We start from the raw sequence: 26,051 nt of genomic DNA, 5'->3' as shown, positions 1-26,051 counted from the left end.
GCAACCCAACTGAGAACAATATTATCATCCTTGGATGTAATATTTTTAGATAGGGGCTCTTGATCGCGCAATAACTCTGGAAAATCAATTGGACTAAAATTTTTCTTAATTTTAATACTTATTGTTATTATGTTACTTATGGTGTAAGGTATAAAATCCAACGTTTGGGTCCATTTTGAAGCTTAATGGACGCTTCAATAAAAGATACTCGGTTTTTACTCCCCTCTCCAAATTCATCCGGGAAGGAACTATTTCCGGTCGATCGGTTAAACGGTTAGAATGGCTAGCCAAAAAGTCATATTTAAGCCAATTGGAGACGCGTTTTTGCACTCATGAGAATTTTGCGTCAGATAAGAAATGCGTCGGCTCACGTGTATAAGGAACATACTATACTAATGTTAATTTTTGATAATATATTTTAAGGTAAAATATATAATGTTACTATAACTAAGTATAAGAAGATAATATTATTATTGTTATCATCCTCTTATGATATAAATAATCAAAATGATACGGAATATTTTTATATTTCCGGGCAATTTTAAGGCTTCTCATGGAGGCAGAGTTAATTAATTTCGTATAAAATTATCTTTCGGAAAAAGATGAAAACTAATTCCTATAGAACTAAACATATTACTTTTGCAGTACGGTATGCAACAAGTGTTTCCTTTTAACCAGGTAACTTTTTTGGCATGTTAAGGCTTAGCAAAAAACCGATGTTACGTTCGAGAAAGGTTTCCGGCTTTCTAATATTTCAACAAGCACTATATAAATAGTAACTTATGAGTCCTGGCTGTCGGAAATATTACTTCTTGGCAATTTCTGGGAAGATGTTTTATTTAAGCGCCTATTAAAATAAACGCAAGCCTGATATCATATCAAAAGAAACATTTTATTCGATATCAAATCCGGAAGCTCCGTGTAAAATGATTTACAAACAAATACCTTACAAAAATAATTAAGTTTTTTTCCTTTCGAGTAAGGTGTAGTTTATTTAATTCTATATTAGCGATTGTAAATAAGCCGATCCCACACTGTCATGGTAAATAGAGCGGATCAACCCCATATGTGGTGCCATCTCTAGATTCATTTATTAACTATTCATTATCCAAACTCTCGGGACTTTAGAGACTGTCTTTTGATAAATAGTAGTTCAGCAACGACTCTAGAGATGGCGCTGGTACAATTACAAAATTTTGTCTGCTATCACAAAATCATTACAGTAGGTTTTCCTAGTATTTCATTATCAACCTATGGTGGTTGAACTTTTAAGCTTTCGGTATAATAGTTCTGCAACAACTCTAGAGATGGCGTTGGTAGAATTACCAAATTTCGGCTGCTATCGCAAAAACATAACATTAGGTTGAATCTCTAGTATTTCTTTACCAAACCAGTTTGGGATTGGATTATTTACTTTTGTACAAAAAAGAAAATAATATACAGAAAGATAATCCTGTATTGGTTTTCTTCCAAATCATAAAATCTAGCAGCGTACGAAACCACTTCTTCGAAATAATCTGATTTATAAAGTTATCACAATTAACTTTTAACTAGAACATATTCTTTTTTCAAATGAATATATATGAAATCACCGGAAGTAACCTTTTGAGTAACCGGAATCGATGAGAGATTATTTTTAAAATGACTTCAATGGGACAGTACAGAAATAGTGTTCTAGTAAAGTTGCCACGCGTCGGTGTTCGGGGGGGAAGCCGACATTTAGGCTATTTAAATCGTCTAGAGTGCAGTCAAAGGCGGGGGGAAAAGTATATTTTGATTTGACCAAATCTACGAGTCAAATCTTAAATTTTTTAAAATGGTTTGAAGCTATAGAATTATTTTCTGCGTAAAAAGGTTTAAAATTTGTTATAACGATGAATTTATTTACTCCTACTACACTGAAGATGGCGCTACACAACCCTAGGTGGTTTTCCCGATTCGGTTTCATAGAGAGGTCATTCTCTCTTTCTTTTCGCGTTTGTACTTTGTAATCGGAACCTTTAATAACTTGAAGGCGTCGCCATATTTCTGTCGAGATTATGTGACACGTAGTGTTTAAATAAAAATACTGAATATTACAATATTCCCTGCTCAACAAATCAAGATATAATTAAATACTGGTTTTAATTTAAATGCTTCTAAGCCTTGTATAATTTAGACGAAATTGATTTCAAATCGGAGACACTTTTAAAGTAAAGCAGGGTACACGATAACAAATATTTGTGTTTAGACAATACTCACAGCCATACATAAGGCTCGGTGACACGTTTTTGGAACGTTCCACCGAGCGTGCGTTGCGTGCCATTATAAATTAGAAGCTAAAAAGTTCCCTAGTGTTGCCTAGCGCCATCTTTAGTAAAGTCGGAGTAAAAATTGTCCTCGTTATTTGTTTAAATTATTCTCTTCCAAAGACACTTTTCCGATTTCGTTTAAAAATAGCTTTGCATAGACTTTGTTACAAACACACGCACGCAAAATCCGGCCAGTCGCGACCAGCTCAATCTTTTAATTAAGGGGGCAGTTATTATAACAAATCTCCCCCCTTTTATAACTAAGTTTCATTTGAATATTGTCATTTTTTCGTCTCCAAAACATTTTCACAAAAATAATTATTTTAAAATTCGACTAAGAAGTAGTTAGTGGTCAAACGCTGGTGGGCGTGGCGGGTTCTTCGACCAGAATTTTCGGGGCGTCTTGACCCTTTTCCGTCCATTTTTTGACCCAAGGTATGGCGAACAGCATCAGTCCACTCAAGGCGATCATGACCCCGCAGACGTAAAAGCCCGGATCGTACGACCCGAAAGCGTCGTACAACCACCCTGTTTAATTGAAAATGAACACTGTGTTAAATAGAGTTTAATTTACATTTGTAAGGTTTAATTATTACCCGTAATTGGTGGACCAATTAAGCAAGATAACCCTTCGAAAACCAGTAAAAGACCAAAAGCGTTGGTCAGATTGTCCAGACCCAAGAGGTCCACTAAGATAACTGATGTAAGGCTAACGTAAGCACCTGTTTAAAGTAAAAACGAAGGTCGTTTTATTGGTAGAATCAGGATCTGTTTATGGGAAGGTCAGCGCACTCTCGTTTTTTTTTTGCGCAGCTCGTTCGTCAGTTTCAAGCGGGGGGAAACTCCCTGTGCTCTTTCGCGCCATCTGTACTGGTACCCAAAACTAAATATAGAAATTATATAAAACGAATTATTTTATAGAATCAATCGCATAATTTTTGTCTTCTTAATTATTTGAAAAAATATCCTATTACTAAAAGATAAGTCAAGTAATAATTTTAATTTTAATAAAATTATATTACTTCCGCTAGCGGACGTTACTCGTTAGATGTCACTACAAGACGAATCGATTCATCGTAGTTTACTCAAAATTATATTAGTTCCGCTAGCGATCGCTAGATGTCGCTTCGAGATACCTCTATGTACTATTTGTACCTAAAATAGGAGCAGACTGCGCTTGTGACGAACGGGTTGCAATTCGTTATACGGCAGAATAACGCCAGCTCGTTGACCTCATCATAAATCGATTTTGGTATAATGGCAGCCTTAGAAATCTCGTCTAATTACCGGCAGTGATTCCAAAGACAGCCGAGTACAGTCCCATCAATTCGTAAGTTGTGCATAGAGCGCTCATGGCCGTCGCGATCCCGCAAAGAGTCAGACACATATTGTACAAGTAGAGCCTGTTGCACCACGATTTATCGGACACGTAACCCAAGATGATTCTGCCTCCCGTGTTGGAGATGCCGATGACGGACAGCAGGAGACTGGCCTCCTCGTCATTGCCGATCTTCATGCTGAGCGCCCTGTCTTTGGTGTACACGAACGGGACGTTGAACCCGATGTTGGTGAAGAAATTGGACAAACAGAACATAAGGAAAACGGGGTCCTTGAGCAAAGTCATGTCCGTCATTTGTCGCACCACTTCCTTCATCTCCTCGGAGCACTTGAAGTACCTGAGGATCTTCCAGCCCTTGCCCGACGGACGGGGCAAGCTAGGGTCCCGCTGCGGGTGAGAGGGTGGCAACGAGACCACGCTGTTCGAGTATTTCACCGGGTCCAGCCGGTATTCGGGGATGTTTTTCAGACTTCCGCTGTAGAAGACGTCTTTTCGCGCCAAAGGACCGCTTCCGGAACCAGGCGGAGGGTGTATGGACTGCGAGTTGCGACGTCCGACCTGCCTGAGTTCGTGCGACGACGTAACCATCGGACGTACTTTGTAACTTAATAAGGGGGAGTTGGTGAAGGCTGCGTCCGACTGGGACCTGGTTGGACGGTTGGGGGTGAACCTGGCCGCGTGTCCGTTGGCCAGCACGGCTTCCCCGTTGACCGGATCGTGGATGTCACTACAGATGGAGTCGTTCCTCCTCCTGGGACTGGAAAACAATTTGCGATGCGCCATCTGTTGGTTGGTCATTTTAGAATGCGGCAACATCTTATCAGTTTCGTTGGCGTCCAGTATCTCCGGTGACGTGGGTTTGGAGTCGATCGACTTGACACTCTTTTCGACGTCTTCGTCGGCGGGTTTCTTCGCGGGGTGTTTCAGAGGTCGGAACAGGGCTCCGAAGAGGATGCAGTTGAGGACCAGCCCGGCTACGATCAGCATGGCCCCTTTCCAGTTGTACGTCTCTACCAGAAATTCCGTCAGCGGGGCCATGGCGAAGGTTCCGAACCCGGACCCGCAAACCGCGATGCCCGTTGCGAACGCTCTTTTCTTTTCGAAGTAGCACGTGACGCAGACGATGGCTGGAAGATACACCAATCCGAAGCCGACACCTGCAAAAATACGTCATCATGTTCATATTTATCGTAATTTTACTGGTTAGTAATTGTGAGTATAAACAAAGAAGTGGATGTTTGAGATTATTTTTAATATTCCCCACCACGCTCTAGCCTAGGAGCAACAAACACAAAGAGAACGCAGCTAGCCTTTAAACACGCTAACGCAGTGTTGTGTACAAATTTCATTGGACGAGCCTTTACTCTGCACGTTTTACGGAAAGGGGGAAGACATTTTCCGAATTTTCCCCTTTCGACGGCAGCAGGCGCTAATGCGTCTAGCCAATGAAAAACGTACACAAAAAACTTTACGACTTTTGACGGGTTGCGTTATCTTCGTGTGGGGTGCTGCGTTTGTTGCTCCTAGCTCTAATAAGTTCCTTCAAACCAGCGCGCCAGTGACGTTTTCCAATCCCCCCACTTATGGCGGGGTCAAAATTCGGTCATTCACCATTCTTGGTATGAACTATGTATAAAAAAAACTCTAGAAAACATAGTTCAAATAAAACGAGATGTTTATGATATATTTCGTAAAATTCTTACTAGATAAGTAAGCATCGAAGTCACTAAAATTAAACAAACCGCATCACAATTCAAAATTTACCGCCTGTATTACTCCGCCTAGCAAAATTAAACTTCGGTGGGATCGCTACTTATAAGTAACATAAAAACTTATGACATTTCCTTTTGGTTTTAATTCTAATTTCCTACCGAACCTTATTTTAACTCCGACTGGGACTTGCAACCGAACTGAGTAGCATATTATTATAATATGATTCGACGTATCTGCTATCACGTTGTAAAAAAAGTAAACTACCCGATGGTATAATTTAACTATCCGCTAATAGATGTCGGTAGCGTTTCTATCGAGAGTGTGAGCCGACTTTTAATTTGTACTCGGTAATTAGTTGTCGGGACCATGAAATACGTTTTAAGGGCTGATTTTCACTAGAAGCGCTCCAATGGCTGGTGTATTAGGCCTAACGGCGATTTTTGGCGTCGACGTTCTCCGTTGTGGCGTTTTTGCTCTAGTGTAAATCAGCAATTAGGCCTAATACATTTTTGCGTCTACGTTCTCCTTTGTGGCGTTTTTTCTCTATTGAAAACCACTCATTAGGCCTAACACATTTTCGCGTCGACGTTCTCCTTTGTGGCGTTTTTTCTCTATTGAAAACCACTCATTAGGCCTAACACATTTTTGCGTCTACGTTCTCCTTTGTGGCGTTTTTTCTCTATTGAAAACCACTCATTAGGCCTAACACATTTTCGCGTCGACGTTCTCCTTTGTGGCGTTTTTTCTCTATTGAAAACCACTCATTAGGCCTAACACACTTTAGCGTCGACGTTCTAAGTTGTGGCGTTTTTGTTATAGTGAAAACCACCCATTAGGCCGAACACATTTTCGCGTCGACGTTCTCCATTGTGGCGTTTTTGTCCTTGTGTAAATCAGCAAATAGGCCAAATACATTTTGGCGTCGACGATCACTGTCGCTGCGTTTTTGCCCTAGTGAAAACCACTCATTAGGCCTAACACACTTTTGCGTCGACGTTCTCCGTTGTGGCGTTTTGGCCCTAAATAAAATCAGATATTAAGCCTAATATTTTTTTTTCTTCCACGCTCATTGTCGTAGAGTTTTTGCCCTATTGAAAACCACCCATTAGGCCTAATACAAGAAAGTCAGATATTAGTCCTAATAAATGTTTTGCGTCGACGCTCACGGTTGTGGCTTTTTTTTCTACCAGAGAAAAACAGCCATAAAGCCGTCGACAACAGAGAAAAGAATGTATTTTGAATAAACCCGGAGAACGGAAAAATACGAGGAGGTCAACGTCTCGTCGAGTTCTTATCTGAAGCGCGTTTAGAGTTAACGTGTTTTTAACACGGAGACTAATTATGTAGCCACGCGTGAGTTAATCAATCTCAGGCCCGCACAAATCGTATTAAAATAGCTCGCTTTTCTTCGCGGCAGATAAGACCCTCCCTCTGATATATCATTTCTGTGAAAAACGGCTTGAGAGACTCGAAACCTTTGAACCTATTCTGACACATATCGAATGATAGAAAATCATTTCTTGCCTTCTCGGTTACGTGTAAAGAAAAATTCCAACTTCCTATCGATAGTTTATCTGGTCAACTTCAATTGGCACTGAATGTTATCCTAATACGGGGGTTATTCGTCAAGTACGATTTCTTAAGCGTAAGAAAGTAATCGATGTCAGTTGTAGTTGAGTACCAAGAATGCATTCAGATTGACAGAAAATGTGAAGCCCGCAACTATATCGTCGTAGTTAAGCCTCGCCTTGTAACGACCACCGTGATATTATTTCACGTCGCAGTTCACGAGGGGAAATAATCATTGACCACCGGGGGAAAAGTGGTTAAAGGCCTAGGTTTTTTTCTGCCTGTCCCCCTTTAAATTAACTTCCAAGGAGACAACCCTAGGTGTTACACACCGATTTTGTTCAAACTCTGAGGATTGGTAGACCTTCATGTAACTTGAAAAACCCTAAAGGGATTTTATTCAATGGGTAACGGTTTTGCCATGGCAACGAAAAATGTTTTTGACAACATAAAATGGAAATTTTCCCATTGAAAATAACATGGGATTTTGACCGAAACATTTTAAAAAATTGAAAAAAAAAATTAAAATACCAAAATTATAAAAACAAATTATAAAAATTGACGAAAAAAATCAAAAGTGGTCGCATTTTGATAAATTTTTTAAATTTTTTTCACAGGGAGATCGGTCAAAATCCCATGTGATTTTATGTTGTCAAAAACATTTTTCGTTGCCATGGCAAAACCGTTGCCCATTGAATAAAATCCCTTTAGGATTTTTCAAGTTACATGAAGGTCTACTAATCCCCCGAGTTTGAACAAAATCGGTGTGTAACACCTCGGGTAGTCTCCTTGTTAGTGGAGTACAAATACCCTGGTGGTAGGCCAACCGCCTAATTTAAAGGGGGACAGGCAGAAGAAAGCCTAGGCCTTTAAGGAGAGGTGTCGTACAGTGTGCTGCGGTGTGCCACTCGCATATTCTCCGCCAACCTCAATGCATTCTTAGTGATACGAAAACCTTTTACGGAGTTGCAATTTCCGCCTGAATCTTTATCTTGTTCGTATAATAATTAGTGGCTAACATTTTTTCCCAGAAGATAACTTGACGACCCTGACTAGGCCTAATTGTTATGGGTCCTTTTTTTTTACTTGGAGTACTTTTTTAAAACGTTTTTTGGATCAGATTACGCACTCTAAAATATTATATCACATTTTGGAAAAGTTATTTGGCCTATTTTCACCCAAATCTGTTATTTGAAAGGATATACTTCAGATTTATCTTTACAAAACACACTTACCCGCGCAAATTCCAATAGAGAAATAGAGAAATATGACGTTTGGTGCCAAGAGACTGATGGTCAAGCCGAACGCCGCCACGATGGACCCGACGATAGCCACAGACCGGCAGCCGTATTTGTTGGTTAAGGCGCTAGCGAATGGACCTAAAAACGTTGGGTATTATTAGCATCTGCTCATTTAACGTTATAACAGAAGTGTATTACAAATCTAGATATAAGTATTCATAATGAAACATATACTTTTGCAGGCACTATTTAAATGGCGGATGAATACGCCGTAACACGGCTTCAATCCTTAATTACGGGGTGTATTACCTCACCTATTTCGATGTAAAATGTAGAACTTATATAATCTAGGGATATTTTAAATAAATAAGTAATTAAATAATTAACTAATTTAATCTATTATAATTTTAGAAAGTGTATACATTAAGTATTTAACCCCGCACTATTTTTTCTTTCAAACGAATTTTAAAAAATCAGAAGAGCCTGCGAAGATACATGTTTCGAGCGAATGAAATAAGCAGTTTTGAGAAGATGAATACTTAAGTAAATGAACCGAAGTTATTGAAATAGCGTTCAGAATCGGAGGTCGTTTTCCTGATGAAAATGATGATAAAATCGAGTCAAATAAAAGCTAATTTCCATCCCCGTCTTTCGACGCGATAAATTGCACTTGAGAATTGTTGGTATAGCTATTATCTATGTATAAAAAATAGTTTCATAAAAACCAAAACGTTTTTTTTTTTAAATTCGAGGTAAAAATGTAACTTCATAAGGAAAACGCCTCCAACATGGAGAGTATAGCAGTCTGATAACTCGGGTTCATTTACTTCCGCTTCCGGTGATAAATGAGCTCCTACCTATGCAAAAGGACACCCCGACCATAATGGACGCCACCCAAGCGGTCACACCCTTGCTAGAGTTGAAGTACTTGAGGAACTCGACGTAGAAGATTCCGATGGTGTAGATGATGCCGTCGGCGATGACGTGTATCATGAAGGAAGCGAAGACGACCACCCAACCCCAGCCACCATCCGGAGGCGGTACGGATTTCATCTCATCCTCCGTCGCCATCTCCTTCTTCTCTTTCTCCGGCGGTTGCTGGTCAAGCTTGCTGACCACGTGACCGTTGGCCGGCGACGTTGGCTCTTTCTCGTTGTTGTTCATCTTCATCTGGATTATTCTCGAAGATTCTCGATGATGCTTTTCAATTTATTCAAGTGACGTGGCAGATTGAGATTTTAGTTCGGAAGAACTCTGCCGCATTTGACCGTGAGTTCCGGTCACTCCCTGGGCCGCTGTGCTCTGTCTTGGATTGTCCCGTTGGAGGACTGCTTCCCATAACCAAGAAGCGAATTTATTTCGGGCTTTCTTCCCTCAATAAATCTTTGTCAATTCTGCAAATTTAAAACCAAATAATATAAATTAAATAGTTCTTTTTATAAAGTTACGCGGTCTTCTTGTTTTAATGTTGCTCTTACGTCACTACGAGCGCGCGCTTCAGTCGCCAGAGGAATGTAGGTTTTTCTAACGCGCGTGCAAATCGCGCGTGCTATGTCTTGTGACGTAAAAGCAACATATTCTATTTTTTTACCTTTTAATCATTTTATTTTATAGAAACAACTATTCAAGTAATGGACCTCGTTATTGACGGCTTTTAAAATTCATTTTGCGCGTGAAAATACCTCTACATGTTATGGTCAAAAAAGGACGCAAAGAAGGCTGTGTGCCCAAGACATGTACCTGTAGTGTCGCGCGCTAAAACGTCATTTCAAAATCCGTCCATTGTACCTTTGAACTTCGCGCAGTTTAAAACATTGCGTGCCACGCGCGTAAATCCGTAAGCCGTAAATATGTTTCTTCGTGTACTTTTTGGAGTAAAACCTGCATATTTGAGTACCAAATTTAGGCATTTCTACAAAGTAACTTGTTTTAATGTAGCTCTGTCTCTTACTTTATGGTTTCTTTTCGCCTGTTCTCGGACTAAAAGTGTACTCTTTTTACCCTAAAACGTTTTATTCGCTTGTTCTCGGACTAAAAGTGTACATTTTTACCCTAAAACGTTTTATTCGCCTGTTCCGGGGATGAGAATTACTCCGGTCCAGAAACTATTCGCTAGTTCCGGAGTATTCGGGCTACTCTGTTTACTCCTTCTGAAAAGGAGCTAGGGGTAAATGAGTAAATCGGATTTTGTCGTCTGCTAGCCAGAATTTATCAGCTAAAAAGGCCACAGGTAGCCATTTTGGAAAAACATTTTTACCCCAACTCGAACTATTCGCCACCACAGAATCTGAGTAAAATGACGTCATAGCATTACTCTTTTTACCCTACTCCCAAATCCAGGAACAAGCGAAAAGAAACCTTCTATTTTTACCATAAGTAACTTAATAGGGCATAAGTATGCCTTTGTATAACATTTCCATAGAAAAACATTTTAATTTGACCTTGTTTCATACGAAACATACAATAAGCCAGTTTCAATAATATCTGACACAGTTAGACGAAAAAGTAGACCCGGATGGTACTTTGACGGCATACCTCAGCTTGACCTCGGTGACCTATGACGTCAGCTCGGGCTTTCCTTTGTTGTTACAAGTACCATCCTAATAATTAATTTTAAAGCCGATAGATGGCGGTAAGGTTATTTGAATCTCACCTAATAGTTAACCCAGAACTGGAAAATCCTTATAATAAAAGGTTACCATGGAAACAAAATCACGTGCTCGCGAAGCACGTGCTAAACTTTAGATCGCCAAAACCAGAAACATGCGCTAAACTAACTTCCGTTTCCCATCTATAAGGTTTAATGACGCGTTTTTCGTCACCGAGTTGGAAGTGACGTACCTAACGAAAATTCTTTTATGGCATACTTATGATTTATTATGTTACGTACGATTTTACTAAAGTTGCCAGATTAATTTTGGATTCTTCGCACGCGCGAATAGTTCTATTTCGTGACATAAGAGCAACACGTGATATTTAGCCTTTTTTTTATCAATTTTATTATATAGAAACATCTAATAGATGGCGCTTTTAAATCCGTCAATGATTTCGTCCTGTCAGTCTTGGGTAACCGTAAAATCAGTCTTACGAATTGGGGAAAGTATGTCTGTCTGAATTTAATCTTTATTTTGTTAATTTAATTAATTAAAATAATTAGCATAAATGGTTGCTATAGTTAAAATCAAATAAAATCAAAACTGAATTCAACGGTCTAAATTTGAAAAGAATAAATTTAACGTACCTGTAAACCAATAATATATTTATCGGTTCAATATTATAAGATTTTCAGGGTGAATTTGTAAGTACTATCTTGGATTTCGAGCAAAGTGCTAAGCCTAGGCATTAGGTCTTTAGGCAACAGATAATCTCTTTTACGCTAAGCCTAAATGACGGTAGGCTCAAACACGAGATCGCTACGAAGCCGACTAAAGAAAGGACGGCTCGCTCCCCGATTCGCCCTAATATTATCCGTATCCGTACGCGATACAATACATAGGCCTAATTGAAGTACATCTCCTTCTGTATCTGGCTTGATGCCCCCGCAGATAAGGGCCACTCAAAAATGTTGAAGTAGATCTATTCATAAACTATGGTCTATCCGTTCCGATAGTTTATTACAGTTCGAAGATTTCGAATTCTTAATCTCGACATAACACACAACGAAAGACAAAACCGTTACTTAAAACGTCTGAGATTTCGATAAGCCCATTTTGAGAGATTTATGTACCATTTTTAAATTCCAATTTATATTCACAGTCTTCTTATCGTCCGATTTCCCGATAAAGAGTTTAGGCTCCCCGCGATATAACGCGTACGGAGAACGCCTAGAATGAGCTAATTTTATTAGCTTATTTATTTTATCATAAGTAACGTAGTAACGAATAAGTATGACACTTCCTTCCTGTTGTTTTAATGTCAATTTTCTGATCGAACCGTTTTTGACACTAACACCAGTTCCGTCTTGGACTCGCTACTTACTGAGTAGTATATTATAGTCCTTGCGTAAGTGTATCATATTGTTACATAAGTGTGACACTTCCAATTCTTCACATGCAAAAGTTTTACTGACAGCAATTCGCGAGACAGACTGCATTACGGGCTTCGTTGCCGTTTTGCGTCCGCCTGCTAACGCGTCACACGTAGCCTTTGACAGAGCCTCGCTAGGGGGTGATTTTTTTCTTGTGATGATGTCACTCCGTTACTAGCTCTCAGTAAAATATTCCCCAAAGTGACAAACTCATGGAACAATATTATAGACTTATGGTCATACTTATTGTTAAATATGTTACTTATGATTTTATAATACATCTCCTTATAATGCTAATGTTACTCGCTTGAAACATGTACCTTTGCAAGCTAAATCTGATAATACAAAATACATTTTAGATGAAAAAATAGTGCCGGGTGAAATACCCACAGCTACGTTTGTGTCGTAATACGGTGTACACATCCGCGGTTTGGGGCCTATCATTTTAATAGTCTAAGTGAATACTTCTCTATTATAATTATTTATTTATTTACACCTTAAATAACCCAATTAATGTTTTGGGTAAATCTTAAAATCGTAATGTATCAAAATCAGAGAAAGACTACTTAATCTGGATTTTATTTAATTTATTTTTTCGTATCTAAACGTGATTTATGAAGCTGGAGTATATTTCCGACGAATGCAATGACTGATTTAATGCTATATTGTAAATATTATAACGTCGTCCATTATATATCATGATCTTCGCGTAATCTTAAACAAACATTTTTATAAAGAATTTATCGAAATCTAGTAGTTTCCTAAATTTGATTTCCCTCATACTTTAGATAAAAAATTTACAAAAATATAACATATTTATGGCATAGAAAAACTAATCCCTTCTTCACAGGGTTGCCATTTTTCATTTCTTTAATATAAATAAAATCAATTAATTTAATTATTTATATTAATTTTATTTGATCAAATTTATTAGTTTATAAACAATTAAAGGTTATCTTCCAGTTTAACTGATATACTTTGTTTCTATCGGTTATATATAATCTAAAATTAATTGAACCTTAATAATATTTAATTAAATTTAATATTTTAGTTTTCACGACTTATTTTTGCCATTTTTTCCTCTATCTAAACGCATTGTGTGATTTAAATCAATATTATAGTCATTCTATTTAAGTCTCGATTTAAATTTGGATTTAATCATGATTTGAATTAAATTGATTTAAACCAGCCAACCATGTTGATCGCAACTCAACAGAAAATAACGACATTTCAACATCTTATAATTTACCAAATTTTCTTTTACTATAAGTAACATAATAATAATAAGTATGACAACGTTTTTTTAAATGATAAGTTATTTCACCAATGACCACATAAATTATAACGCGACTAAAGACTGCTGAGTCTTTGTAAAGAGATAAATCATCTTTCAACTGAAAAGCCAATTAAGCCAATTTAAAAATTGTAACGCTTACAAAAGTAATAATAACGCTTAATTTGTCAAAATAATGATGAATTAACGAATCGAAACATAAATTTTACTATTACAAATTCTCTCTTCGTTTCTGAAGGTAGTTTTTTCCGAATTTTAGACCTAAAGGTGTTAAAGGCCTCGGTTTTCTTTTGCCGGTTTTCCTTTAAGTTTTCTTCCCGCCGCCCAAATATCCTGGTGGTAGGCCAACCGCGGAACACGTTCGCCTACCACCAGGATATTTGCGCGGCGGGAAGTAAACTTAAAGGAAAACACACAGGATAAAACCGGGGCCTTTAAGTCTCAATTTGTTTATTTACTAACCTGGTGGGGATTCTTCTAACAAATTTCCTGTTCATATTTATGAGGCAGACTAACATTAATGAGAATCGTTCAGTGTCATACTTTTATACTATTATTATGTTACTTATGATTTTAAAAATATAAAGAAATTCTGATGGTAAACGCTCCTAAGAGATGCATTACCAAACTCACATTTCGGATAACTTTACAGGGATTTCTCTGCAAAGCAAATACCGCCGTCGATTGCGATTTTCAGTTATATCCTTTCAGCGAATTTACTCGATCTATATCTAAACATCTTAAACAATTTTTTAAAAAAATCGTTTGACTTTCTTTTATATTATCTTGTTGTAATTAGAAACGAGTGTGGTTTTCCGATTAGATTAACCTAACAAGGGGTTTTCTGTACGTCGTAAATCTTGCATCACTTCGCGTTTAAAAGCTGTCATCTTAACAAAAGCTTTTAAATCGGCAGATATCGCTCCCTCGTTTTATTGAATTTATACAGATAATATCCACTTTCACTTTAATCCATTTATTTAAACAGTGAATCTTATTTTTAATACTCGCGTAGTCCAAGACTCAAGCTAGCTTGCGACACTTTTTTTTGATCCCATATATACTTATGATAAAACGTTTTATATTTAATTGCAATTTCACCAATTTTAATACAATTTTTAATTTTATTTTTAATACTCGTGTAGTCAAAGAATCAAGCTAGCTTGCGACACTTTTTTTGATCACATATACTTATGATAGAACGTTTTATAATTAATTGCAATTTCACCAATTTTAATACAATTTTTTATTTTATTTTTAATACTCGTGTAGACAAAGGATCAAGCTAGCTTGCGACACTTTTTTGATCCCATATACTTATGATAAATCGTTTTATAATTAATTGCCATTTCACCAATTTTAATACAATTTTTAATTTTATTTTTAATACTCGTGTAGTCAAAGAATCAAGCTAGCTTGCGACACTTTTTTTGATCACATATACTTATGATAAAACGTTTTATAATTAATTGCAATTTCACCAATTTTAATACAATTTTTTATTTTATTTTTAATACTCGTGTAGACAAAGGATCAAGCTAGCTTGCGACACTTTTTTGATCCCATATACTTATGATAAATCGTTTTATAATTAATTGCCATTTCACCAATTTTAATACAATTTTTAATTTTATTTTTAATACTCGTGTAGTCCAAGACTCAAGCTAGCTTGCGACACTTTTTTATCATATATACTTATGATAAAACGTTTTATAATTAATTGCAATTTCACCAAATTTTAATACAATTTTTTATTTTATTTTTAATACTCGTGTAGACAAAGGATCAAGCTAGCTTGCGACACTTTTTTGATCACAAATACTTATGATAAAACGTTTTATAATTAATTGCCATTTCACCAATTTTAATACAATTTTTAGACATCTGTTTCTAGTTACGACCTTGATGAATTCGTGTTTCTGAATATCTTTTTTTTTTCTTTTTGATTATTAAATCTTAAGTTTTATCTGCGTTACCTTCGAAATAAAAATGAGCAGGCGAACTCCACGTGGAGTGCTACTTTTCAAATAATTAAAAATTCTTTTTTTTTGTATTTTTACCTCAATCGACAATTAATTTTAGTCTCGGCGTGCTTTTGAATAGTCTTTCGCTTAAATTTAAGCTAACTTTAGCGTATTTTCTCCCTGGAGTTTTTGCGTTGGAAGATTAATGAATTGTTTTCTTTTGTGATCGGCTTACGATGGAATTTTCGTCCATTTAACGTTGAAAATCTGTCGAAAAGGTTTATTGTTTTAACCCCATCCATTTACACACAGACTCCATTGAAATATGAGACGCGTCGCGGGGTGGCTTACGATACTCGAGTTGTATGTCTGTCCCATTAAACCAATTTAGCGAAACAGGTCGAACGAGGGTTTACAATATTTTGGATCCTTGTCTGTCCAATGAACGCGGGGATCTAATTAACTACGCAAACAATTTCGGAAATTTTGGCATTCTGGGGATCTTGCCAACTTTGCAACTGTACGAGTATTTGATGGCGAAATAGCTTCGAAGATTTTGATGAAATTTGGCACGTAAATTATTGCAGCTATAACGTATTTTTTGTGTTTTTATTTACTTTGATTTAAAACAATTAGAACTGTAAAAACACGGGTACAGTCCCGATCCAAAGTTTCCGGCCGTTTTCTCTCGGTAGCCATTTTGTTTCTATTTTAGGTAGACTTCTATGAAAGAATACCCTCACGAAAATAATATAAGGGAAAATTAATGCCCTACCACAATTAGGGCGCGAGCAAAGCCGGAAATAGCCAAACCCCTCCAAAATGACGTCATGAAAAAATAATATCGCTATTTGGGGTGAAGCAAAAAATATCATGGTCTCGAGCGATATTATTTTAAATGCTATTGTCACGCTTGCTTTGTTTCACTTAAAAATTAAATCAGGGTTAATTTGCATGTTTTCCGTCATCACCATTTCTTCAATAACTTTACAACCACAAATCCGATTTGAAAAATGAAACCAGATTATGTTTCCGAATATTATGACGCTTCGAACAAGCGTAGACACGACATATTGTATTTATTTTGTCATGACGTCATTTTGGAGGGGTTTGGCTATTTCCGGCTTTGCTCGCGCCCTAATGGTGGTAGGGACTTAATTTTCGGCTCTCTACCCAAAATAGAAACAAAATGGCTGCCAAGAGAAAACGGCCAGAGACTTTTTATCGGGACTGTACATATGTGATCAACACGTTACTCACGAGTTAAATTATTTCAAAAATAATTTTACCTAACGACAAACATTAAATATTCGGTTTTCTAGCCACACTTCACAACGTCATTTAAAATTACTACAAAATTCAACACCAAAGATACAGTCACATTGTATTCTTAATAAATATTAAATCATTTCTCAGTCTACAAATATTTAAAAGTTAGGTTAATATTTAAACATTTCATTTGTTTTATATATTTACTATATATAATTACATTAGCTACAGGTTTCCCTTCACGTTTTCGAGGGCTGGCTTAACCTCTATTTTGACGCCTCCAATAATTTTTTCAAGCGTTTTACCATAAGTATATAATATATATCTTACGATATTAGTATCCATCTCCTTATTTTATTAATATTATTCGTTTGAAAAATAGGTTTTAAAACTGCCTTTTTTAACAAAATATAGGGAGTTTTTACAATATTACTTTGGAAAAATATAGTTTATAAATTTATCTATTTTTTAGGCGAGTAATTAGCCTTTTCAGTGTACATAGACCCACGTAGTGGCAAATGCGAGAAGCTCACGAACTGCTGGATTTTCGTCTGCCAAGCAGACGATTTTAGCGACAGCAGTATAGGGAGATGAAAAAGATATATATTATAATGTTCTGATAATAGCTATGGATTTCAAGATTTCTAGTTGGATTTTGGGATTTATCTCTGTATTTCTCGATTTCTAGCTGGGTTTCTGGATTTCTGGCCGGATTTTGAGATTTCCGCATTTTGAAGAAATCTCCGGGATTTCTTTGAATGTCCGACCCCTCGATGTTACTATACTAAAATATTTTTAAAGATCGTTATACCAGAGGTATATACTAAAATCTTTAACGATATAAGTATCAATTTTCCTGCACTTTTAGCGTTTTTCACTGGACTTTTACATTTTACACAGTACAGTATAGTAAGTAAATATCCAAAGAAAGTATAATTTTAACATTTGACATGGTTATGCCTTTAATTTTAAGCAGGGTTGTCAATCGAGATTTAAATCAAGTGATTTAAAAATATATATTGATTTAAATCACTTAATAGACTTCAATGTATTTATAAAAATGTACCATCTCCAGAAATTCCAATTCTGAGGGGGGGGAATTCTAATAGGCGAAACTATAAAGTAAATTTGGTCTTAACCAACTTGTTAAAAACCGGCAGTACTTGTATGTAGCTAATATTACAGTATAACTAAATCGAACTAAATGTTTAGGATTCAAGGTTTCGTTATGTCTAAGTTGTCTAACCCATAAAATCGTAATCTGTTTGGTATAATAAACAATTACTGTTTTTTAATGATCCCACGCATATCAGCAGGCCACTGGTTACGTACTTTATACTGTACATGCCTAAGGGTGTATACTATCAGAAGTATATAATATCTAGCCTATAATGCTAATGTTATTCGCCTATACAGCTAATGTTATTCGCTTGACCCATGTACTTTCCCAGGAAATTCATATTTCCGATTTGCTTGGAAATAGGCGAAACTATTTGCTAAAATGGGAAAACAAAATCACGTGACTACCATATCACAGCCAACTTCGATTCGGTAACTCGTGTTCATAGTTGGCCGTGCGACGGTAAAGGAAATAATATTCCTTCCAGATAGAGCAGACAGCTAATTAACTTATACCTTTCTATTACAAGAAGTTTAAAATAATAATAATAATTAGATAATTTAGATGAATCGATCGAAATTTAAACCGCCATTAGCAAAAGAAAATGAATAATAGTTCGTATTTCTTAGTGTAGATGGCGTTGCAGCTCTCCGCAAAGTCACTTGACTACCATCTTTTCAGCGCACTGGACTTTTTTTCTTTTTTTTTGCAGAAGATAAAATAAAATTTTATTTAAAAAACCCAAGTAGTACTGGACTTTATAGTTTCACCTATTAATTAATAATTAATTTTAATAAATATTCAGTTAATTTTTAGTTTATTTTAACGCTGTACTCAAATTATTTATCAATTTGTCAAGAAAAACAGGCAAAAAAACCTTAAATAATTCAGTGAAATAAAAAAATCAATAAAAATCCGATTTAAAAAAATCCAAAAAATCAGCATCCCTGATTTTAAGCTGTGAGCCTGTGATGTGGTTTAAAAACTGCCTCGAGCCTGTGAATGTACAAGTTTATACACTTTTGTTTCTAATTAGTTTCTCAAAACTGGCGAAAATTCAAAGAATAAAAAAAAACATACAATAATTGATAGAATAGATTTGTTGCTAAGCGGTTCCTTCTCTTCCGCTATTACGCGCTATAATTTAGTCTTTTTCCTGAGTTCCCCTCTAAAGATATGATGCATATAAGAAATATCATCCTATCGAATCCCCTCTAGGCTCTAGTGACGCCCTGAGGTCTAGCGAAGGAAACAGTAACTGTGTAGCGCCTTCTAAAGAAGCTCATATCGACCGCGTGCTGACTGCCAGCCTTGACTCAGCCATAATGAGTCGGAAATTTTCCATTGAAATCCTTTACTTCCACGGAAAACCGATTACTGTTTCACTCTTCGTGTAATAGACGTATTCACCAGTGGCGTAGCCAGGGGGGGGCACAGGGGGCACAAGCCCCCCCCCCGGAAACGTATGGTCGTACGTACAATTATTTCTATTTTTTTACTTTTTTTTTCAATGGTGTTCCCCCCCCCCGAAACAAAATCCTGGCTACGCTACTGGTATTCACATATTGCCTACAGGAAAATATGCAAAAAGGGGCGAAATCCACCCGAGGTACCTTCCCATTTAATAATGTTTGAGGTAGATGGCGACACTATAAAGTTTATGAAAAACAGACTTTTTTAAAAAGTTATTAATTATTAATTGAGTTTTAGCGACTTGCACAGATATACTTATTTTTAAAATTCGTTGTTTCACCTTTTAAAAATAAGTTATTAATTAATTACAAAATTACAGTAAAAATTACAGTACTTTAAAATTCTAATTAAAAATATATAACTTTTGTAATTTAAATTAACAATTAATTTTAACAGTAGTTAATACTCGCCGCCTTATACAGTAGTTAATACTCGCCGCCTTATATGGCACTATAATACAATTTTAAACTATCCAATCAGGGAAGAGAATTTTGTATTTTAAATCTCGACAAAACCGTTCTCCACTAAAAACTGAAAACTTTCAACCAATCGTTGAAAATCAAAATTATGACGTCATGTTGCTATCAGAACGCCATCTACTAACAAATAACGCCATCACTACGTTACCTCGGATGAATTTTGCCCGTTAAAAATATTTTTACCGTTACGTATAATTTTTTTTGAAGGAATTAAATTCGAGAGAAATGGGTGTTGATTACGTGTCAATGACAGGTCATTGTCAGGGTTAGAAAAATACGATTCTTTTAAGAAAAATATATTGTTTTTTTAAAAATTAAATCTAGTTTAAAATATGCTTTAATTAAGCTTCTCGTAAAAATAGAATTTGAATTAAACATTTCTTGTAAAAACATTTTTGAAAAGGTCTTTTACAATAAACACGTGATTTTAACTGTTTCAAATTACATTAAATGGTTAAAAAAAACGGATTTAAAATGAATAAATGTGATTAAAACTGAATGAATCTGCTTAAAACTGAATAAATCTATTTAAAACTGAATAAATGTTTAAATCTGTTTAAAATTGAATACATCTATTTAAAGCTGAATAAATATGTTTAAAACTGAATGAATCTGCTTAAAACTGAATAAATATGTTTAAATCTGTTTAAAATTGAATAAATCTATTTAAAACTGAATAAATATGTTTAAATCTTTTTAAAACAGATTAATGTGGTTTAAAACTGTTTAAAACAGATTAATGCGGTTTAAAACTGCATAAAACAGCTTAAAAATGAAGAAAACTGAATAAATGTTTAAAACTGCTTAAGACTGTTAAAAAATTTCTTGAATGGTTTTTAAAACCATGTTTCAAACCTTTTTAATATTTTCCAGCTCTAGTCATTGTAGCCAAATGACACTAGCGGTAACGCGGCATTTTACGACAGCTGCTACTACGCCTCCAATAAAATAACAAGTGTAACAGACGTGCACATGTAAAGGGGTCTACACGACACTCATCCCACTACTTGCACTTACAAGGAGACGACCGAGGTGTAACGCACCGATTTGGTTCAAACTCAGGGGTTTGGTAGACCTTCGTGGTCACGTGTAACTTGAAAACCCCTAAAGGGAAATGTCTCCCTTTTGACAACACAAAATGTAAATTTTCCCATTGAAAATAACATGGGAATCTGACCAATTTTAAAAGTACCACTGTAAACCTTTTAATCAATTTCGAACTTTTTCATTAATTTTTATTTATATTTTTAATTTTTAGCATTTTCAAAAATTTAATTTTTATTGGTCAGATTCGCTAGCTGCGTTCTCCTTGTGTTTGATGCTCCTAGGCTTATAGCACAGGTTTAACGTCATTTCAAATTATGATCAGAATTTTTAAAATACTAAAATGTATCCCAAAACAATTACTTAATCGTGTTTACCATACATACATACAGTAATATTGACGGTAGGGTGGCGGAGTGGTTAGCACTTTCGCCTCGCAGCAGGAGAAGTCGGGTTCGATTCTAGCTTGGGGCACTGGGTGAAAACTCGGAACAACTCCTTCTGCATTGAGATTGTAAGTTCTCTCCCCACTGGTTTAAGGGGTTTTCCCCCGAGCTCTTCGGTTTCCCCTTCCATAAAAACTTGTTGAGATTAACGGTAATAGTAAGTGTAGGTTGGCTCGCGTGACTTGGGACCACCCTCCTACGCATTGTAACCCGGCCACCTGAATTAGTGGCTTTAAAAGTCACTTGATGACTTAAGCCTAAGGTGGTGCCTTGGGTATTAGCCTAGCTGATTATTATTATTATATTATTTGATGTTACTTAGGATTTTATTCCCATTATTTTTGAAAATACGAGCAATATTACCCTTGTCGTTTTGAAAGCGATTCTAAGCGAACCGACTTGGACGAGTTGCTTCCCGAACCAACAGTGTACACGAAGCGATTTCGAACGCTGGTTTTGAAAACTAGTTATCTAAAACGAAGCGGTTTTAGGACGAACCACCGATAAACTGTATTTGGTCCGAGTTTCACGTCTGTATTTTCTGCTCGAAGGCCTATTGGTCCGAGATTCACTTAACGTTTGGTAATTTTGACAAATTTATCTAGGCCTTAGCTTTTTTTGCCCCGTTTATTGATGGACTTTTATACCTTGACGCGTTTTTCAAATTTCTATAAATTTGCTATTCACTTGAATTTATCCTTGGTACAATCTTCGTTTTTAACCAAACTGACTATCATTTTATTATATCAAATGATAAAACTCTTTTAGTAAAAGCTAATATCACAAATATCAGGTACAATATAATGCAATAAAGTAGTATTTATACTTTTCTTCGTAATACCTTTTTTAAATGTTGACTATTTGTCGACTAATTATCAGTTTTACAGTCTTTAGTTTAGTCGTTAATTTCATGATCAAATTACAAACAGTAATATACTCTTACAAAAAATATATACCTTAGAGGCAATAGAGATATATTTTATTATATATTTAACGATACTGGATATTATTTTTGACTTTCTGGGGAAGCAGAAACAGTTGAATATCCAAGATGGAATCAGCCAGATAGCGAAATTGGAATCGTCCAGAGAGCCAAAACTGGGTCAATTTTTTTATTTTTACAAGCGTGTCTAGCACTCTTAGCTGATGCTAAGTCTGGCTGGATGAGGGCGAAGAGGACGCGGGGATTGTAAGAGACTGAGCATCCTCTCTTCGTTGCATCATTCCCTCCCCTTTTAGACATCTTACGTTAAGAGTATTGCTTTCGAAATAGAACGTGACGTCATCGCTATAGCGTGACGTCATCAATACTCGATCTGGTCGGAATTAAAATTTACAATAAAAATTTCATTTTCTTCCTATTTCAAAATTGCCATTTTTTATCTTAAATTAATCTTTCGAAATACATTCAAGGCTAATCAACCTTAAGCGGAGGTATTTGGTATGTAATGGGTAATTAAATTAATTTTCTTTAATCGCGTTAAAATATCCATTTATACTTAAAGCTCTAGGCTATAGCCCTAGTCATGTTTAAAACTAGGTTGTAATTACTTGAATTTAATTAACTATAATTATTTCATTTTCAGTTCTTCGTTTAAGAATGTAAGCGATTATTTTAGACGTAGACGTACGCGTTTATAATTAATTAGAAGTTAACCCCGCGGTAGAAAACGTATATGGAGAACGTATAGAAGAGTAGACGTTCTAATTACACGCTTTTTCTAACGCGTGCTTAACCTCCGTAAAATATATAATGATATCAACACAACAACGCCCTTTTAGTGAAGAAGTTAATCATAAAAAATAAGTATATTACTTGGATATTGAAGTCGACGTGTTTATGACAGCGGCCAAACAAACCAGCGGACATCATAAAGATCTCCAAAGAGTTGACGGCCGCGTTTCTATTGTTGTCAACGCGACCAAAGATTTATAAATCAGATTTATCGCGAACGCGGCTGAGGATAAAACCAATATTTTCTCTCTTTTTTACAATCCGCAAACACGGTGACACTCGATGACACCGGGAAAATTGGGTTGCCCTACAGACTAGTAAGACTTCGAAAATCATTACTATCACAATCTTAAGGTTTCAAAGCTTCTATTTTTACACCGTTGTTTATTTGACCCTGATTCTAAAGAGGGTCGGGCCTTAGGGTTGCTTAATTATTATTATAGAAGATACTGCTTAAAGACGAAGAATTGACGCAATTTTTAAGCCTCGGTTTGCATTCGCGCCATTGTATCATCCGTTCGGAAGATCCCTGACAAATGGTGCCTTTACATTTTATCCCCGGGGCCTTACCGGCAAACTAACGTCGGAGTGCTAATAAAGCCGGAGTGTATAAGGATTGAACCTTCTCCCTACCTTGGCTAACGTTCTAAAGTTAACTTGGAAGAGTCGATTCTCCGTCGCCGAGACCGAGCGTCCCAGTGATCTTGACTCAGTTTTTTCTCTAGCCCCCGTTCCCTCCGCTTCCCCGCGATTCTCCGGCGCTCTACTTTCGGGTGCCGGCTTTCGATCATTTTCTTTGGGCCGCGGGGGTCCACCCTATAATGCTAGCTTCCCCACTGAGCTATTAATTTCGCTATAACACTAGTCCTTTCACTATAGGAAATATTTATTTTTCTCAGTTGGATATGAATCGCAATTTACTCCCCGTGGTAGCTGTTTTCTCCTTATTGCGCGGATGTTCCATCGAGAAGAATCCATTTAAGGGGGAAGAATACAGTAAAAGCCTCTTTTTCGTTCAAGCTAAACGTTTCTGTTTTAACAATTACATCATTGGATTATATTTTTCTTATTAGGCTGAACCTTCCTCTAGTGCTTAAAATAATTTTGATAATTCTAATATTAATAGTTAACGAGATATAAGGTCCTAACTAAAGGCTAGTTTGGGCGCTTGCCCAACTTGTTTAGCTCCGGGGGTCCGAATTAAAACGTAATAACTTAATTACTTTTAAATTTTAGATTGTCACAATTATTTTAGTCACTAAACAAGAGGCTGTTCTACACATGAATATAAATTTTATAAGTCAAAATACAAAATTAAAAGAGTTCAGCTTGAAATAGCGCGAAAGTAGACAATGGCCACTGTAGTCTTCCCCCTTAACATTCGGATAAAATACTCCTAATTTTTGGAATTATAAATTCGATTTTCCTCAAAGGAAAAAGCTCTATTGTTGAATTGTAGACGACGTCGGGCCGATTATCGATTTTACTTAGTACAGAAGTTAAGCTGTTGACGTCTGCAAAGCACCGTGGAAGCCCCCGGTTCATACCTCTACGTATAGAGGATTTTGCTTAAACTCGTAACTCTGACAACAATAACACGTTATTTTGAACTCTGGAAATATCAGGGAACTTGATTTTTTTTAACCCTTTGATAAAGCAACTCAAACAGAAAACGACCACAAAAAACCGGTACGCCTAAATTCCAAACGGTATCTTAGGATTTTTTGCGGGTTATTACGCCTAGCTAGCTTTTTGCATGACATATGCCCTACAGACATTTTACACACGATTTCAATTCCCAGATAAAGCTTTTTTCTTTCTCAAACAGTGACGAAAAATTTCAATTAAGTTTAGTTAATATTTGGGGCTTCATTAAATTACCATACCTTTCATTTCTATCGATTTTTCCGTACTGTTTGCGCGCGTAACACATACCGTTGCCAAGTTATTCTAGTTAAATTGACACTTCTACGTATAGGACTCGTACAATTTTAGGGTCGGAATACCAAGAAGTTGACCCAGTTAACTTGGCAACATTCATTTTAGTGGAATGATCAGTTAGTTCCAGATTTTTTTTAAAATGTCACAAATTAACCCATTTATAAATTCTATAAATAAATGATCTAATTTTAAACGTTTGGTCAATTTGCTCCCAAATTCGTCCGTTTCGAAATTAGTTAAATAGTTAAAGGGAGATCGAAAATTCGTCTGCTAAAAACTATTATGAAAATATGCAAAATCAAAATCTCCTGTAGGACGAAATGTACCATTTTGAAAGGCAAAAAAATCCTTATTTGAATTCTATCATTCTGGTGAAAGAAAAATTATTATATATATATATATATATATATATATATATATATATATATATATATATATATATATATATATATATATAGATATATATATATATAATATATATAATATATAATTATTATTATTATTATTAATTATTATTCAGGAATGAGGTACGGCCCAACGTCTACTATGACGAAATTTCCTTCGGATAATTTGACTCTTCTTTCATGGCGTAATTGAGACCACTATGAAAGAGCCAATTCCTCTTTACAATTCGGAAAATTTATTCAATGAAATTCTTCACCCATACACTCCATAACATCAACGCGTTATTTTAAAATTTGGCTCCGAACTCAATCTACAAGTTATCGCTCGAGAACATGTAATGCTTTACCGTAAAAATATTCAAAAAGATGACCTTGAAATTCTACTTACCCTAGACCGTTCTCATCCGCGAAAGTAAAAAGAAAATGCGCGCAATAATTTTTATTAATTATTCGATTTTTAGCGGACTTTAAACCAGCGCGTTACTCTATTTTAAAAGAGTTGGAATTGGAATATTCCGTCGGCGCGTTTTTCTCATAAGCGCCAGGATGATTTTGAAAGGTAGGGGGAAGCCCTTCGTTCGGGGGCTGAAGTCGAAAAAAAGTCATCCGCGGCAACGGAGGCGCGCGTGTCTTTTGATTGGTTGCTAGGGGATTCCCGTAACGGTTCCGACGGAGCGCCATCTTTCGGCCATGCCGCGGTAT

The 26,051-nt window shown here is 36.1% G+C and overlaps 1 protein-coding gene across 2 annotated transcripts; it reads right to left on the bottom strand.

The window, feature by feature from the left end:
• Nucleotides 1-871: 871 nt before the first annotated feature.
• Nucleotides 872-26,051, bottom strand: Mct1 (Monocarboxylate transporter 1). 2 transcript variants are annotated; one of them, XM_090169024.1, is made up of 6 exons: nt 25,738-26,051; nt 9,011-9,547; nt 8,148-8,291; nt 3,579-4,787; nt 2,888-3,013; nt 872-2,819 (listed from the first exon to the last, which is right to left on the bottom strand). In XM_090169024.1, the coding sequence occupies exons 2-6, from the start codon at nt 9,321-9,323 to the stop codon at nt 2,644-2,646; spliced, it is 1,968 nt and encodes a 655-aa protein (XP_090025150.1). In that variant the 5' UTR covers nt 9,324-9,547; nt 25,738-26,051; the 3' UTR covers nt 872-2,643. The 2 variants fall into 2 exon arrangements, with proteins under 2 accessions (XP_090025150.1, XP_090025151.1); XM_090169025.1 differs by lacking the exon at nt 25,738-26,051 and adding an exon at nt 11,395-11,520.

This window comes from Leiobunum rupestre, chromosome 3, assembly GCF_980474605.1.
Source record: "Leiobunum rupestre chromosome 3, qqLeiRupe1.1.hap1, whole genome shotgun sequence".
Taxonomy (NCBI): Eukaryota; Metazoa; Arthropoda; class Arachnida; order Opiliones; family Sclerosomatidae; genus Leiobunum; species Leiobunum rupestre.
The sequence above is the reverse complement of the archived record's forward strand: the minus strand, read 5'-3'. Positions and strand labels throughout refer to the sequence as shown.

Coding starts and splice junctions, on each gene's coding strand:
- Mct1 (XM_090169024.1), bottom strand. CDS start 9,323: ATGAAGATGAACAACAACGAGAAAGAGCCAACGTCGCCGGCCAACGGT. Junction 4,788..8,147: donor CTCTATTGGAATTTGCGCGG/GTAAGTGTGTTT, acceptor GTATTTTTGCAG/GTGTCGGCTTCGGATTGGTG. Junction 2,820..2,887: donor AATTGGTCCACCAATTACGG/GTAATAATTAAA, acceptor TCAATTAAACAG/GGTGGTTGTACGACGCTTTC.